Genomic DNA, 14,287 nt, shown 5'->3' with positions numbered 1-14,287 from the left:
GTCTGTCTCACGTATCTTCAGAGAGGTGAGAGAAGGCTGCACTCTCAGAGTAATTGCCTTTGTTTCCTGCGAACCGAGGTGCGCTACCTCTGCCATTACCTCAGCCACCCCCCCCCCCCCTACAGCACACAGCACGAGGGCTCTTACTGAGCTAAGGAGGCCAGGCACAGTAAGGGTTCGGTTTGATTGCCTGGTTTGCTTACTACAACAATCCTTACTTCACTCTAGTAGTGTCTAAGTGTTTACATTTTGCTTAGTTGATGAGCTGAAAGTGTATTTGTTTTCTCACATGGACTTCACCACCAGTGATTCCAAATGTCTCATTCACAGAGGAAATACTGCTTAAAGTCTGTGCTAAAAGCTCAAAGTATTTCAACTTTGACCTTGTTTCTGCTGACCTTTCAATGCGCAATCAATCAAGATAACAACTGTAAGTAGCAGCATGTGCGTCCCTGCATGGCTCAAAGTGTAGCTCTCTGCTAACTATGTTTGCTTTGCTAACTAGCATGCAGGTCTTCCAGCCCTGATCCCCAATGACAGCGCAGATACGACTTCTCCAGAAAGAAAAAAACCCTCCAGAATCAGCAACCACTCAACACAACAAACAGTCAAAGGTATTAAAGATTTATTTTTGGACATGCATGTCTAACATATACTGTATTGTTACATAGCCTAGGTTCAATTCTGACTGGTCATTTTGTAAATTCGGAGCTCTGCTATTTTTTGTTAGCAGAACGTTTCTAAGGAGGACGACGCTATGATCAAAGCACCATGTGCGGTCATATCAAATTCAGCTCAGAGATATAACACCTTTACACAAAAGCTAGTGTGGGAGTGGCGTGTGTTTCAGTACCTGAGTGTGTTCAGTTTTACATCCTTTTGGGAATAAGACGGTGTGTGTTTGTGTTTGTGTATGTATTTGGGCAAGGAATGATTAAATAATCAGTTTAGGCTTTATAATAACCCAAACGTTCATTTAGTTCTCATGTTGTTCATTTACATTCATGTCACAGTTCTTTTTGTCACTGCATCCCTGAAAAAAATAAGTTTTGGTGGAGCCCCTTACAAATGCATTAGTGTTACTGTTGTGGATGTTAAAGTTCTAAGGCCACTTATTCCACAAGGTGATATCAAAATGTATCTAATGTTCCAAAGCGTCCAAATACCTTTAAACCTTTTCACCTATTATGCAGAATGCACTTTTTAATGTCTTTTATACATAAATATGTGTCCCCTGTTTAAGGAGACTCACAAAATGTCAGAAAATACAACCCTCTCTCTTTTCCTCCTTACCCACGAAAATGTGGGCGGGCTTGACATTGAACTTCTGGCAACGTCCCGCCCACGTGACACGTGGGAGCCGAATCCCCTCCCCAGCTGTGTGTCTGTGTGTGCAGCAGGATGTCTGCAGGAGGAACTTAGAGTTGTTATATATATAAAATACATATTGAAATGGAGGAAAACTAATTTTAAAGGAGTGTATAAATATTCTGATCCGGATGTGGTTTGAAGCGCTACAGCCAGTCGGTCAGGACTGCTAAACTAAACTTAAATGAGATGAGCACCACCAGTTTCCAATGGTCTTCTTTATTGAAGATTTGATGACATACTTAGTTGTGTGGTTCTGAAATAAACCCATACAATCAGGAAATGAATAAAGTATACATTAAATACAGTATGTTATCCCACGTTGATGAATCAATCCTGTGTAGCTGCTACAGCATGTGGACTTGTTATTACACAGGTATGACTGCGCATGCAGAACCCTCGTGGCCATTAACGGCTCACATGCACACACGTTTTGCCCTATGCAGCTTACTAGCAGCTTGCTAAATTAACAGGAGGGCACTACAACCACTTTTATACCATACCATAGTTATCAGGTTATATACATACAATTACACACATATTTCCAAACCTGAAATAGCACTTAACAGACGCTACAAAATTGTTCATTAAACTAACTACCACAGACTAGCCTGCTAAGCGGATAATTAGCATTTTCCCTTTACAGTGTAAAGAACAGCATGACATTATTAAACTAACGGTTCCAATAGAGTTTGCACTTACTTTTAGTTGTCACGCACACATTCAACTGTCAAGTAGGCTTCAACTGTCAACTGTCAACTAGAAACAGGCACAATAATGCGGCAACCAGAACTCCTCGCAGTTCGCATTAAACTCTTACTCCCCACTGACCAGGGCTGGACTGGCTATCTGGCGTACCGGGCAAATCCCGCCAGGCCCTCCAACGTTTTGGGCCTTCCCAGGGCCGATAACAAAACATACATTATATATATTATATTTTTTATTGATTGCGACGGTAAAAACATGACACATCGTGGCCCATTGGATGCTTCTCTTGAGGCACATTTGGCTAGTCCAATGAAATTCCTTGGTTCTCGAAGGCCCGCCCCTCCCTAGAGGCCCTCACTTGACCCAAGTCATCACCTCAAATTTTGTAAGCGAATGGTGGAGGATAGAGAGGTCGCGAGATGGAGAAACAAAAGAGTGGCCATGAGAAGCGAATGGAAAAGAGAAAGCAAAAACTTAAAGACGACGCAGCAAAATGTGCAAAAATCACCGACTTATTCAAAAGCACAAGCTCGACTTCAGGTTCGGGTAGTGGGGCTGCTGCTGGGGCCGTGGGAGATGATGGGGAACCAGGCAGCTCAACCTCGGGTTCGGGCGGTGGGGCCGCCGGTACAACGACAACGAGCGCACAGGTGGTGGAGAATGTAGAGGAGGAGGAGGCGGAGGAGATGGTGGTTCGAGCCGGGGAACCAGAGGAGGAGGAGACGGAGAGACGAGAGTCACGAGACGTGACCCAGCAGGGAGAGATTGAGGTTAGAATTCAGCTCAACACACCCGCTAGCTAGCCAATGCAGTGTAGCTATTCACCGCTTCGGCGTTTCGTTTCCCATTTATTGCCTGAAACCGAGACCAAGTTGTCATCCTGACTTTATCAAATCAGTCACAAACATGTACCCATTTGATATATTTTCATGCACTTCTCTTGTAATGTTGCGCCAGCATATATAAATCTTCCATTTGTCGAGCTGTTACAAGGTCATGTGATGTGTTTCAAGTTATGCTAGTGCCGTCCCGTCTAGAAATACCCTAGCTAGCTAGCTAGGCAGATTAGCTATTCACTGCTTCGGCGTTTTTCCCATTTATTGCCTGAAACTAAGACTAAATGTGTCGCCCCCACTCTCTCAAATCAGTCACAAATATGTACCGATTTATTTTCGTACACCTTTCTTGTATTGTTTTGACAGCTTATAGAAATCTTCCATTTGTCTTGAGCTGTCAGCTGTCACAAGGACGACATGTGCTGTGTCTTGTAATTGCTAGTGCGTGTTAGTTATGGCATCCCCCCTTTCACTTTCTCAAATCCGAAAAATATCTCATTTCTACTCTACTGCTTGTCGTGTCTTGTGCAACTGTGATTTTATACAAAATGTATTTTTGTAATATTTTCCTTCTGTAATGGCATGCCACGTCATTATCAAGACATCTCGTATTATCTTAAGTTTTCTGCCTATTTGCACGGTAGATGGATAGGTAAGACGCTGACTAGCCGTGCTACTGTTTAGGAATATCTGATAGCTGATAGCTACGCGCTCACTCCAATTTGCATGACATGTAAAAACATGGTATATTAGCTTTGTTGTTGGCAATGTGTATCTGATATTTTAATCGTGTCTTTATGAGTTGCATTTTCCTGTGGTGGTCATGGATAGGCTATCCTACCATTCAAACACGTTGTGTTCTGGAAAGCATTAAAGCAATGGATGTTTCAATTTCTTCATGGTTGAGACAACGCAGTTGGATGTTTCAAGGCGTATTGTACACGGAACTTTAACAAGTGATGTTGGAAGCCTAAGCAATAAGAAGCGGTCACTTGGTTTTGCTGTGGTGAAAAAAATGACGTGTCCGAAAAAAAAAACACTGTTAGACATAATGACTAGCTTACGCTGTTTTGATCTGTCTCAAGTTGCATTACAGTTTATGCCTAGACAACTAGAAACGTTTTGGGGGGGGGGAATTCAATTAAGTAAGCTATATATATATATATAAAAAAATGGCGCTTGGCCCTTGGGTGATCAAAAGTGCCCGGGCCCTTTTCAGATGCCAGTCCAGCCCTGCCACTGACTACGCGAGCCAGCTGGATTTCCCCTACGTGCATACTGCCCCCTGATTGGTCCATTTTCCCTACATTACGGTGGACCTTTTTAACAGCCGCCCCCAAATTAACAACATTAATTTGTACATCAAAAAAGGTCAACATCCACACTTGTATCAACAATCAACATCAAATAGACAAGTCACACACTGTAAATAATTACCAGCATTTCACAATGATTTACAGTATTATTTTACAGTAACATGTTGTAATTAAGTTCCCCTGTAATATCCCAAAGAATACCTGTAAAAACTACAGTATCCTTGGATTATACAGCATTTAACTGTTATTTCACAGTAAAACCCTGCAATCAAAAAACCCCTGTGATATCACAACAAGGTCTGTAATATCACAGTAAAACAAATAATACGGAAAATACCCAAACAGCCGTGAGTACTGTGCTCCAAATTGCGCATGCGTCAGACCGCGTTTTTGAAAGAGCGGGACAGCAAACTCTTCACTGCCATCTTCCTCTCGCTGCCGGCGGCCATCGAACGGAAAAGAAGGTAAGCAATTTGATGTGTATAATAGCGCGAATGCAAATGGTGATTTATGAAATGATGAGACATTCCACTTCACTTGTATTCGGCGTGCGTCCGTGTTACGTGCCATGTGCTGACGCTAACTTTCGGTTCAAGTAACCAAAAGTTATGACAGACACGACAACACAAATACACTCATCGTAGGCTAACATGTAGGCCTGTCGCTAAATGATGCAATTTATAAATCGATAAAAGTCGCGTTCATTTTTGTGTAATTAATTCATCTTAAAGTCCCGGCCCTAATAATAATATTTACTTTCAAATGGACGTTTATCGCATGACACACTTCATATGTTGTTAGCAAGTGTGCCGATAGTTGTTAAGTAGTTAACTTAAGTTAAGTAACTAACTAGTGAAGATAGTTTAAATAACTATGAGAGAACGTTCTCTCACAGCATTTGCTAATAGTTATTTAAAAGTAGATATCTGTTAGAACTTGATTTTTCAAAAAAGGTGACAGCTCTATATTACAGTATCACCCACAGTTGAAACATGACCCGAGAGCAAAAGCGGTTTTAATCATATTGATAATAGCCAGTAATGATAATGATAATATTGCAGTACACCCAAAGGTGATGTAACTCAAAAAATGTCCATTACTCTCATCCAATAGTGTTGACAGGAAACCAACGTGTGAGCTTCCTCCAGTAAGTACTGGAGCAGGACTACGGTTATCACGTAGTCTATTGACTCATAGCCCTACATCTTGCCCTATCTTAATTAATAAATAGTTTTTGTACCTTCTAGGAATTGCTACTCTTAATATGGAGGTGGTCTCTGAACCAAGTGCTCCAAGTTCCCCAGCTCCAAGTTCTCCAAACACTCTGGCTACTCCTCAAGCATTCCAGCCTCCAAATCAGCTGTTGCCCAGCCCTCCAAGCACTGCCCCACGCACTTCAAGCCCTTCACAGCTTGGCGTACCATGGTATGTGGACTTTCGTCCCAACTGGGACCAGGTGTCATCAGCCATTCGACTTAGAGTGGAAAAAGAAGAAAGACCATTGCCAGACCAGAGAAAGGCCTTCGTGGTCGTGCTCGTGGACCAAATGATGCAGCACGACCGCAACCCATCCAGAGCCATGTGCCACAGCGTTGTAAGAAACATTGTCAGGTAGGCATGGGACTATTATCAATATTATCATTAATTGTAATTAAAAAAATACAATTAACGTGGTGCAAGCTGTCAGTTAATCCCTAGCCAGACCCCCTTTAACTGTTTGTAGTTTTCATTGACTCATTTCCTGCACCTCTATGATGTCACAAGGGTGCAGAAGTAAAGACTTTGTAAACATGGTTTGTTTAAATAGAGCTAATATAGTCAAGAAAACCAGAGTTATGCATGTTGGACCTTTTTTACTTATATTTCGTGTTGCAATAATATAGTTTATCGTGATTATTTTTGCCACAATGGTGACATATTTTCTAATTGTCCCACCCCTATTTTCAGGAACCATCCAAAAACATTTGGCGACATTGGCAAGCACGGTGATACTGTTGGAGACGGATGTCACTCTCTTCTGCAACAAGTAAAAACGAGAGTGGAGTACAAAAATAGGAATAATACTCTTGCTCAACGCCGCAGACAAGGAAGACCGCGAACGGGAATGGAAGGAGAGGCCAGACTGGCAAGAGGTCCTGTTGACCAATACGGGTATGTGGAAATATACGGGTAAAATCTGTCAACATTTTGATCGAAAGCATTGTATATGACCATGAATGCAACCCTGAAACAGGACAAAACATACTTTTCTCTTGACTACTATATTGACACTTTGACATGGACCCTTTTCCCAGCAAGCATGCTGCGGTGTCAATAGTGTAGTAAACACAGCTGTAATTACCTGTGATTATGGCCCTGTTCCATTTAGGATTAAGCTGAGCCAGGGTGCTGATATTGTGCATAGTGGCTCCCTGGCATGGCTGTGACACACAAAATACCTTGACCATAATTAATTTGATAAAATACACCTGTGCTTACAACACTATGACACCGCAACATGACTGCTGTGGAATGGGTCTATTTAGACAGTCACAACCGGGAATCAAACTGCTGACCCTTCAGTCATGAGACAACCTGCTCCACCTTCTGAGCTTAGCCGCCCCCGATAGTATTGTTACCCTGTGATGCCCACCCCTAGGTGTATGAGGTGGGGCCCAGCAGATTTGCCAGAGGGGGAGACCGAGGCAACGTTGGAGAATAGGAAGAGGGATCTGCTCAACATCTACTCAGGCATGCCATCTACTGTCTTTTTGGTTAATTTTGTTTAATGCAAATTTGCAAACTTGTCCTGATCTGAACACTGTGTGTGGGTGGCGGCTACCAAATTGTTACTTGGGTACTAACAATACATTTGTATGTCTGTATACACAGAGGAAGGAATGAGTGGGGCAGAGAGAGCAGAACCAATAATGAAAAAGACATACATCATCCTGCGGAAATACCTTAACAAAGAGCCTGCCGCAGAGATGTCCGAGATCAAACTGGAGTGGCCGTTTCTCTTCTCTCAGAAATGCCTATTCTCACACTTTGGCATCCTGACGGACGTCGATGTCCTTCAAAAACTACAGGAGGCAATTACTCGACAAGGACAGACCATCCTGGATTACTGTGCAACACTGGACAACCCCAAGATCCGCGATGTTCTGGCCCGCTATGATCCAGACTCTGACAAGGCTGCCTGCATCCTGCTGCTCCTAATGTCATACTTCAAAGAGCGGAAGGAGAATTTGATGCTTGAAGTTGATGTAAGATTTTTTATTCAAATATTTAAAATGCAAAATGAGTGATTACATTAGACGCCATTTATGACCTTGTATGATTTACCTCTGACCAATGAACAATATTTATCCTTTTATGTTAAATCTATGCTATTGTGTGTTACTATGTTACAGCCATGTGCCACTGCTGTGGACGTTAATACTGCAGAACTCCCCAGCACCCCCTGTTTGATCATTCAAGGTAATGTTACTTGGATCTTGTATCGACATTTCTAACTCAGTATTTGGTTTTGATTCTAGGAATCTACATGACCACAATAAATAATAATAATGATTACATTTGTATAGCACTTTATATCTGAAACAGATCTCAAAGTGCAAATAACACATGATGTGGTATCTGTTCATTTCAGGTGACATGATGAAGCCCTCTGGATGGCTTATATCCATCGAGGGACATGTCGTAATGGGCCCACACCCTTTGTTTTTACACGGAGTAGCTGCTTTCTTCAGCAGCTATTACGTCTTCAACCTTGAGTATCCTGCCGCTGGATCGTCAACGCTGGAGTTCAGTGGCGCGGGAAGGGGGGTGCTGAGGGTGCTGCAGCACCCCCTGTTTCACCCTCAGCACCCCTCAGCACCCCCTGTTGGCAGGCGCTGGATTTTTTTTTTTTTTTAATTAAAAAAATAAAATAAATTACTAATTCGCTTTATATTTTCGTATATCAAATGATGAGGCAAATAGCAAAAAAGGGATATGGATAGGTTCGAATATAGGCTGCTAAAAATAAAATTGACTTGTAGAGGTGAACGTGACGGTCGTGAGTGACCTCTCATGACATGACTTACTGAGTGAAAGCAAGCAGGCTAGTTAGCTGGAAGTAAGTATGTCGCAAATAAGAATACACGATTTTTTCAAACGCGCTAAAATTAGCAAGCTCTCACCTGATGTTGATGTTGATGTTTCCTCGTCCATCGCAAACTCTGTTGGGGCAGCAGCAGATGAAGAGCCAGAGTCAATAACGGTAGCAAGCAACTCCGCTAACGGTAGCAGCACAGTCTTAGCATCTAGCACCAGCAACGTAGAAAGATTCGAAAAGCCATGTCAGCTAAGTGACTTCAGTTATCCTGGAAGGAGGTTCGGGACAGAAACCTTTGAAAGGTCTTTCCAGCCAAGCTGGATTTCAAAGTGGCAATGGCTACACTATGTTACCGATAAGGATTATGTGCTGTGCTTTGTGTGCTGCAAAGCCAAAGAGAAGGGGTTCCGCCATTCAGAGGGAAAGAGTTCATTCATCAGTGGAGGATTCACGAACTGGCGCAAAGCTACAACCAAATTTGCCATTCATGACGTCTCTGACCTTCACCTGGAGTCGGTGAGAATGCTGGCATCTCTGAACCAAAAGCCGATATCCGCAATGATATCCGAACATGCAGCAAATGAACAGAAAGTAGCGAGTACTGTACTGGAGCTGCTGTTTAGATCTATTAGGCTACTTGCTCGTGAAGGAATTCCATTGAGGGGGCATAACCATCGGGATGGCGTGCTCTGGCAGATGATGTTGGAGAGAACGTACGACAATCCCAAAGTACGTGATTGGATGCGGCGCAGAGACAACTGGATGTCTGACACAATCCAGAACGAGATTTTGGAAATTCTGGCACACGCTGTGCAGAGACACATTGTGTCAGATGCTAGAGGAAGCGCTTTCTTTGGACTTACGGCCGATGGAACCACCGACGTAAGTTCCAATGAACAGTTTTCATGCAGCTTACAGTACGTGGGGAAAGATCTTTCTGTTAATAATGTTTTTCTTGGATTCTATAATGCGCCGGATTCCACTGCAGACACACTCTTCTCATGCATCCGAGACTTTTTTATTCGTCTTAACTTGCCCATGGATCGTCTTCAAGGCTTTTGCTTTGACGGCGCCAGCAATATGTCTGGCCGCTTTGCGGGTGTCCAGGCAAAACTTAAAGAACAATGTCCTGGTGCACTATACGTTCACTGTGCCAACCATGCATTGGATTTAATATTGCAAGAGGCTGCAAGGGAGGTACAACTAGTCGCTGACACACTCACATTTGTTCAGAATCTTTCTGTGATAATAGGAGAATCAGCAAAGCGCAAGGCAATCTTTCAGTCATGTTTTGGAGGTGATGACGTTGTCTGCAACCTGCTGTCACTGTGCCCAACAAGGTGGGCTGTACGCACAAAGGCTATCAAACGCGTGTGTTGTTCATATGGTGTGGTTTTAGAGACAATTAAAGTGCTGCAGCAAGACAAATCGATGAGAGGTGAATCACGTGCTAAGTTGGCTGGTCTTTACATACAAGCAACGAAGGGGAAGACCTACTTTGGCCTTGTCAGCTGTGAGGCCCTTTTTGAGCCATGTGAAGAAGTGGCCAAAGTACTCCAGCACAAGAAGGCGAATGTTGGGGGTGCCTTGGAGTGTGTCAGTGTACTTAAAAAACAAATGTGTGCACTGAGAGAAGATACATGTGTGAAAGACCTGATCAGAAAAGTGGAAATGTGTGCAGCACAGTATAACTTGAAAATGCCCCATCCACCCAGAACCAGCAAAACTCCAGCTCGTCTGAGAAACACACAGGTAGCGGAAGACATCGCACCACGCACAGGACACCAACAGTGGCAGCGGGAGTTCTTTGAGGCTGTGGATATTGTAACATCAGAGCTAGACCGTCGCTTTGACCAGCCTGGGATGAAAACAGCAGCCAAGAGAGAGAAAACTATCACTGATGCTGCCAGTGGACTTTATTCAGGTCTGGATGACATTGCCCCCCATCTCCCTACCCAGATAGACCAGTCTCGCTTGCACATGCAGCTCACACTGTTGGGTAGTCTTACCAAAGACAAAGGGCTCCGAACATCTACAGACATCGCAGAGTTTTTGGGCAAACTGCATCCTCAAACTAGAGAATTGATGAATGAAGTGGAAAAGTTCATGGAACTTTGTCTCTCGCTGCCTGTGTCTGTTGCCTCTTCTGAAAGGTCGTTCTCCACACTCAGGCGGCTAAAAACATGGTTGAGGAGTACGATGACTCAAAAAAGGCTCACACACCTGGCTTTGTTGCACGTCCATCAGGAAACTTTAGATATGTTGGACATTCAACCTTTGATGAAAGCCTTTGTTCAAAACACAGCAGAACGCAAGGCCACCTTTGGTATCATCAATTAAAAGTAAGCTGAGTCCCACCAAGTTGTCTCCCACCAATCAGTTTGATATGCAATGTATAGTTTTGTCATTGATGTCTTTATTGTGTGTTTATATATGCTTTTTGCACTATGAATACCTCTATATAGCATACCTCTATTGCAAATGATTTTGATGCATACCTTTGTGCTGCCACTTAGTTAAAATGTCAAATTGTAAATATTTTAGTGTTCAATGGATTTTACTGCTGCCTACACCAAATGTACTGAATAGCTACTTGTTAATTTTTTACTCAGTTGGCTCTCATCACTCTATATAGCATACCTCTATTGCAAATGATTTTGATGCATACCTATGTGCTGCCACTTAGTTATGATGTCAAATTGTATTGTTATTGTTTTTTTAGTGTTCAATGAATTTTACTGCTGCCTACACCAAAATGTTGTACTGAATAGCTACTACTTGTTAATGTTTCACTCAGTTGGCTCTCATCTCAGATCAGCTGGGGTGTGTTGTTATAAATATGGTTACATACCATTGGCTGGCTATATACCATTCAAGAGCTAGTTATTAACTCTTAATAAAAGTATTTGTAGCAAACTTGAAACAACTATTTGTTTAATTGAATCATCATTTCCCCAACATTTCCTTCATATACTGTTATTTACATGTAATATAATATGCAATGCAATAGAAATGCAGTGTCCATGAGGGAGTAGGCCTAATGGGCTATTATACTTATTTACAACACAATATTGAGAGACACAAGATTAAGAGACTGTTTTAATTTAAAATGTTTAGAATGTAAAGGTCATAAAGGTAACTGACAGTGCAGACAAGAGACTGGTGAGCTGTCAAAACGATGAAGATCAAGACAATTGTATTTATCATGGTCTTAGTAGACATGAATGATACACATTAGGCTAGCTGATGAGCATGAATGACAAGCCGTTTTTTGTATTAGAGTGCCATCTATTGGGCACAATTGGTAATTCGCTACTTGCATTAAGCTTTGTGACGTACTTCCGACTCTGTATTTTTACTGTAACGTTAGGCTACTTTTTAAACAACAATGCGTCTGCATGACACTAGGCTACACATTAACTTTTTGTATTAAGTCCCTGAACCGTCTGCACTGGACATGTATGCATCAGCTACGGAAGACCTGTCCAAAGAAGTAGAGGATCTGAGAAAGGAAATACGGGAGTTACGTGCACAGTAAAATAAAGGTCCAGCGAGATATTGGCGCAGTGGTTTGCTGGCTCCGACGCAGACATCAGATTCTACTCCAGGTAACGTTAGATCTAAGTTGTGCTAGTCAGCTAACTAACTGTCTGACTTTGACCAAAGTAGGCTAATAAACATCAGTTAAATTATAAAGAATCCTATCGTAAAACTATCGTAAAAAAAAAAGTTAATGTGCCTAGGCCTATGGTTGATGACATATGCCTGCATATGTTATCTGAGTGTAGAATATTGAAATTTGTGGCTGCAAAGGACATTTCTAAAACGTCTCACCCTCAACCGTACACCGCGCTAAAATTACGTATTTAGCAGTCAAAATTCAAAACATTTATAGGTGGAGAAATCGTTGGACATTCCTTATTTTTTTCTTATTCAGCACCCCTGGTCAAAAAGAGGTTCCCGCGCCACTGCTGGAGTTCATTCAAAGGTATTGTATAAAGATCACATTTAATCTTGTAATTCACATTTTAGTATAGGCTTCCAACTCAATGATTGTCTTGAGGTCTAAAATGCTGATAAAGGAGGTACCTGAGGCTAGCCTGGTGAGACCATCCTGATCTTGCGAACTCATATTCAATTTCGCTCTGCAGATCAGTCTGGGTATCTACACATGTTACGCTGACTATGGTCCAACAAATACCTACCGGTGTGTTGTTTTTATACAAATTCGCCAACACCGCGAGATTAGCATAGGAGAAAGAAATCTGCGCAAATGTTTACTTCCTGTTACTACTGGACTCTACATTCGCGAGATGGACATAATATCACTATTTTCAGTAGGCCTACATCAGAGACAAGGATACAAAGAACATTATAGTTAAGTGCACTTTGTGTGCGAAACCAAAATATCTCTCTACCTCGCGAAATAGCACCAGTAATCTAACGAAACATCTAGCGCGGTGCCACGCTAACATTAAGCTAGTAACTAAAAGAAAGCAAACCGAGGATGAGAGCGGAGAAAGAACTTTTTGATGAAGCATAAACTATGTGTCATTATGCTATGCTCTCTGTGAATAAAAGATAAAGGGATAGAAAAGTAAAAAGGGTTGTGCATCTTGTCATGTCTTTAGGTGTTAGGTTACAATATACAGTAGTAGGCTCTAGCTCTATTGATTTCAATATGAATTTGCCTAAAGTTACAGTATATCCATCACAATATGTATTGCGCCATGAGCCATAACTGCGGACATTATATTGTACTGTTGTTAGCCTTAAGCCTAGCTCAGTCATTATGCCATAACACATCACCTCCTACTGGATGTCTTAATGAGCTGCATTGAACGCAATAAGATCTATTCCATATGTCCAGTTATTTTGATGAAAGTAATGCAAAAGTAGTGTAATGCCTTACAATTCAAAGACAGTAATATTGTAATGTAACGAATTACTTTGAATGACAGTAATAAGTAATAAATAATGCATTACGTATTTGAAGTAACTTGCCCAACACTGCCTGCAATACATAAGTCTATTTAAAACTGAAACTATCTTTGCTTATTAACAGGTGCTTCTTGGGCATCAATCCTGAAAGAGGCTCAAAAACAAAGAAGCGGACAACAATGAACCCTCATGTGAGCACCCTTTTGAGGAAACTTATAGACTTTGAGTGGGCATCATAGATTTTTTGCAGCAGCAGTTGTCATGCTCAGTTTTGAGCAGTTTTTGTACTTTTCTGAAGACAACTTTTGCACTACAATATTTTTGCACAACGCTGTTATGTTTTGGCATTCATGTTGAATAACCTTTATTTGTAAATAAATATGCCATTGGGCTAACATTGACTTTACCTTGTGTGTTGGGTGGTTTTAATTGTACAATGATTGTAAATGATTGTAAATTCACATTTACTGTGCATTGCATGCACAGTAAATTACTGGCCAATTCCACTGACTTCCACAGTATACATTGTAAATTCACAGTAAATTACTGTCAACTTGTGCATTACTTTCACAGTACACACTGTAAAAGTACAGGGCCTTGTTGTAATGATGTACAGCAAAAGGTTGTAATTCCCCAGTAATGTACTGTAATATCACAGTAATTACTTTGTCATTGAAGCTGTGAAGTTACAGTATACAGTTGTGCTTTTACAACAATGCATTGTAATATCACAGATGTGAAATCACAGCAAATTGCTGTGAGTACATTTCACAGTGTATTGCTGTAATCCTTACTGTGAAAGTCATGCAAAACTTATCCAATTATTTATTGTGAATTCACAGCGAAAATTTTTACAGTGCACAATAGGTCAGCTATCATCAGGTAAAGCAGGAAGCCGGACAAGACGGGCAACTGGCCGGGTGTAAGTCCTGCCCTTGACTTCCACCTTGGCAGCTCTCACTTTCCCATCTGTCCCTGGGAACACCTGTGTGACTCTCCCTACAGGCCAGAGAGCCCGTGGAAGCTGGGGATCGACGATC

At 41.8% G+C, this 14,287-nt stretch overlaps 1 protein-coding gene across 1 annotated transcript; it reads left to right on the top strand.

Annotated features, from left to right (window-relative positions):
• Window positions 1–5,492: 5,492 nt before the first annotated feature.
• On the top strand, window positions 5,493–13,486 carry LOC134863098 (uncharacterized). The gene is made up of 7 exons (XM_063881368.1): window positions 5,493–5,839; window positions 6,176–6,379; window positions 6,867–6,958; window positions 7,100–7,473; window positions 7,621–7,687; window positions 7,860–8,015; window positions 13,362–13,486. Exons 1-7 carry the CDS (start codon window positions 5,493–5,495, stop codon window positions 13,484–13,486), a joined length of 1,365 nt encoding a protein of 454 aa, XP_063737438.1.
• Window positions 13,487–14,287: the final 801 nt, after the last annotated feature.

This window comes from Eleginops maclovinus, chromosome 4 (genome assembly GCF_036324505.1).
Source record: "Eleginops maclovinus isolate JMC-PN-2008 ecotype Puerto Natales chromosome 4, JC_Emac_rtc_rv5, whole genome shotgun sequence".
In the NCBI taxonomy this organism is placed as follows: Eukaryota; Metazoa; Chordata; class Actinopteri; order Perciformes; family Eleginopidae; genus Eleginops; species Eleginops maclovinus.
This window is presented reverse-complemented; position numbering and strand designations above follow the sequence as displayed.

What these genes read in the sequence shown, in the direction of transcription:
- LOC134863098 (XM_063881368.1), top strand. Translation starts at nt 5,493, where the DNA reads ATGGAGGTGGTCTCTGAACCAAGTGCTCCAAGTTCCCCAGCTCCAAGT. An exon ending in GGTCCTGTTGACCAATACGG is followed by an intron (nt 6,380 to 6,866) that starts GTATGTGGAAAT and finishes GCCCACCCCTAG; the next exon opens with GTGTATGAGGTGGGGCCCAG. An exon ending in TCTGCTCAACATCTACTCAG is followed by an intron (nt 6,959 to 7,099) that starts GCATGCCATCTA and finishes CTGTATACACAG; the next exon opens with AGGAAGGAATGAGTGGGGCA.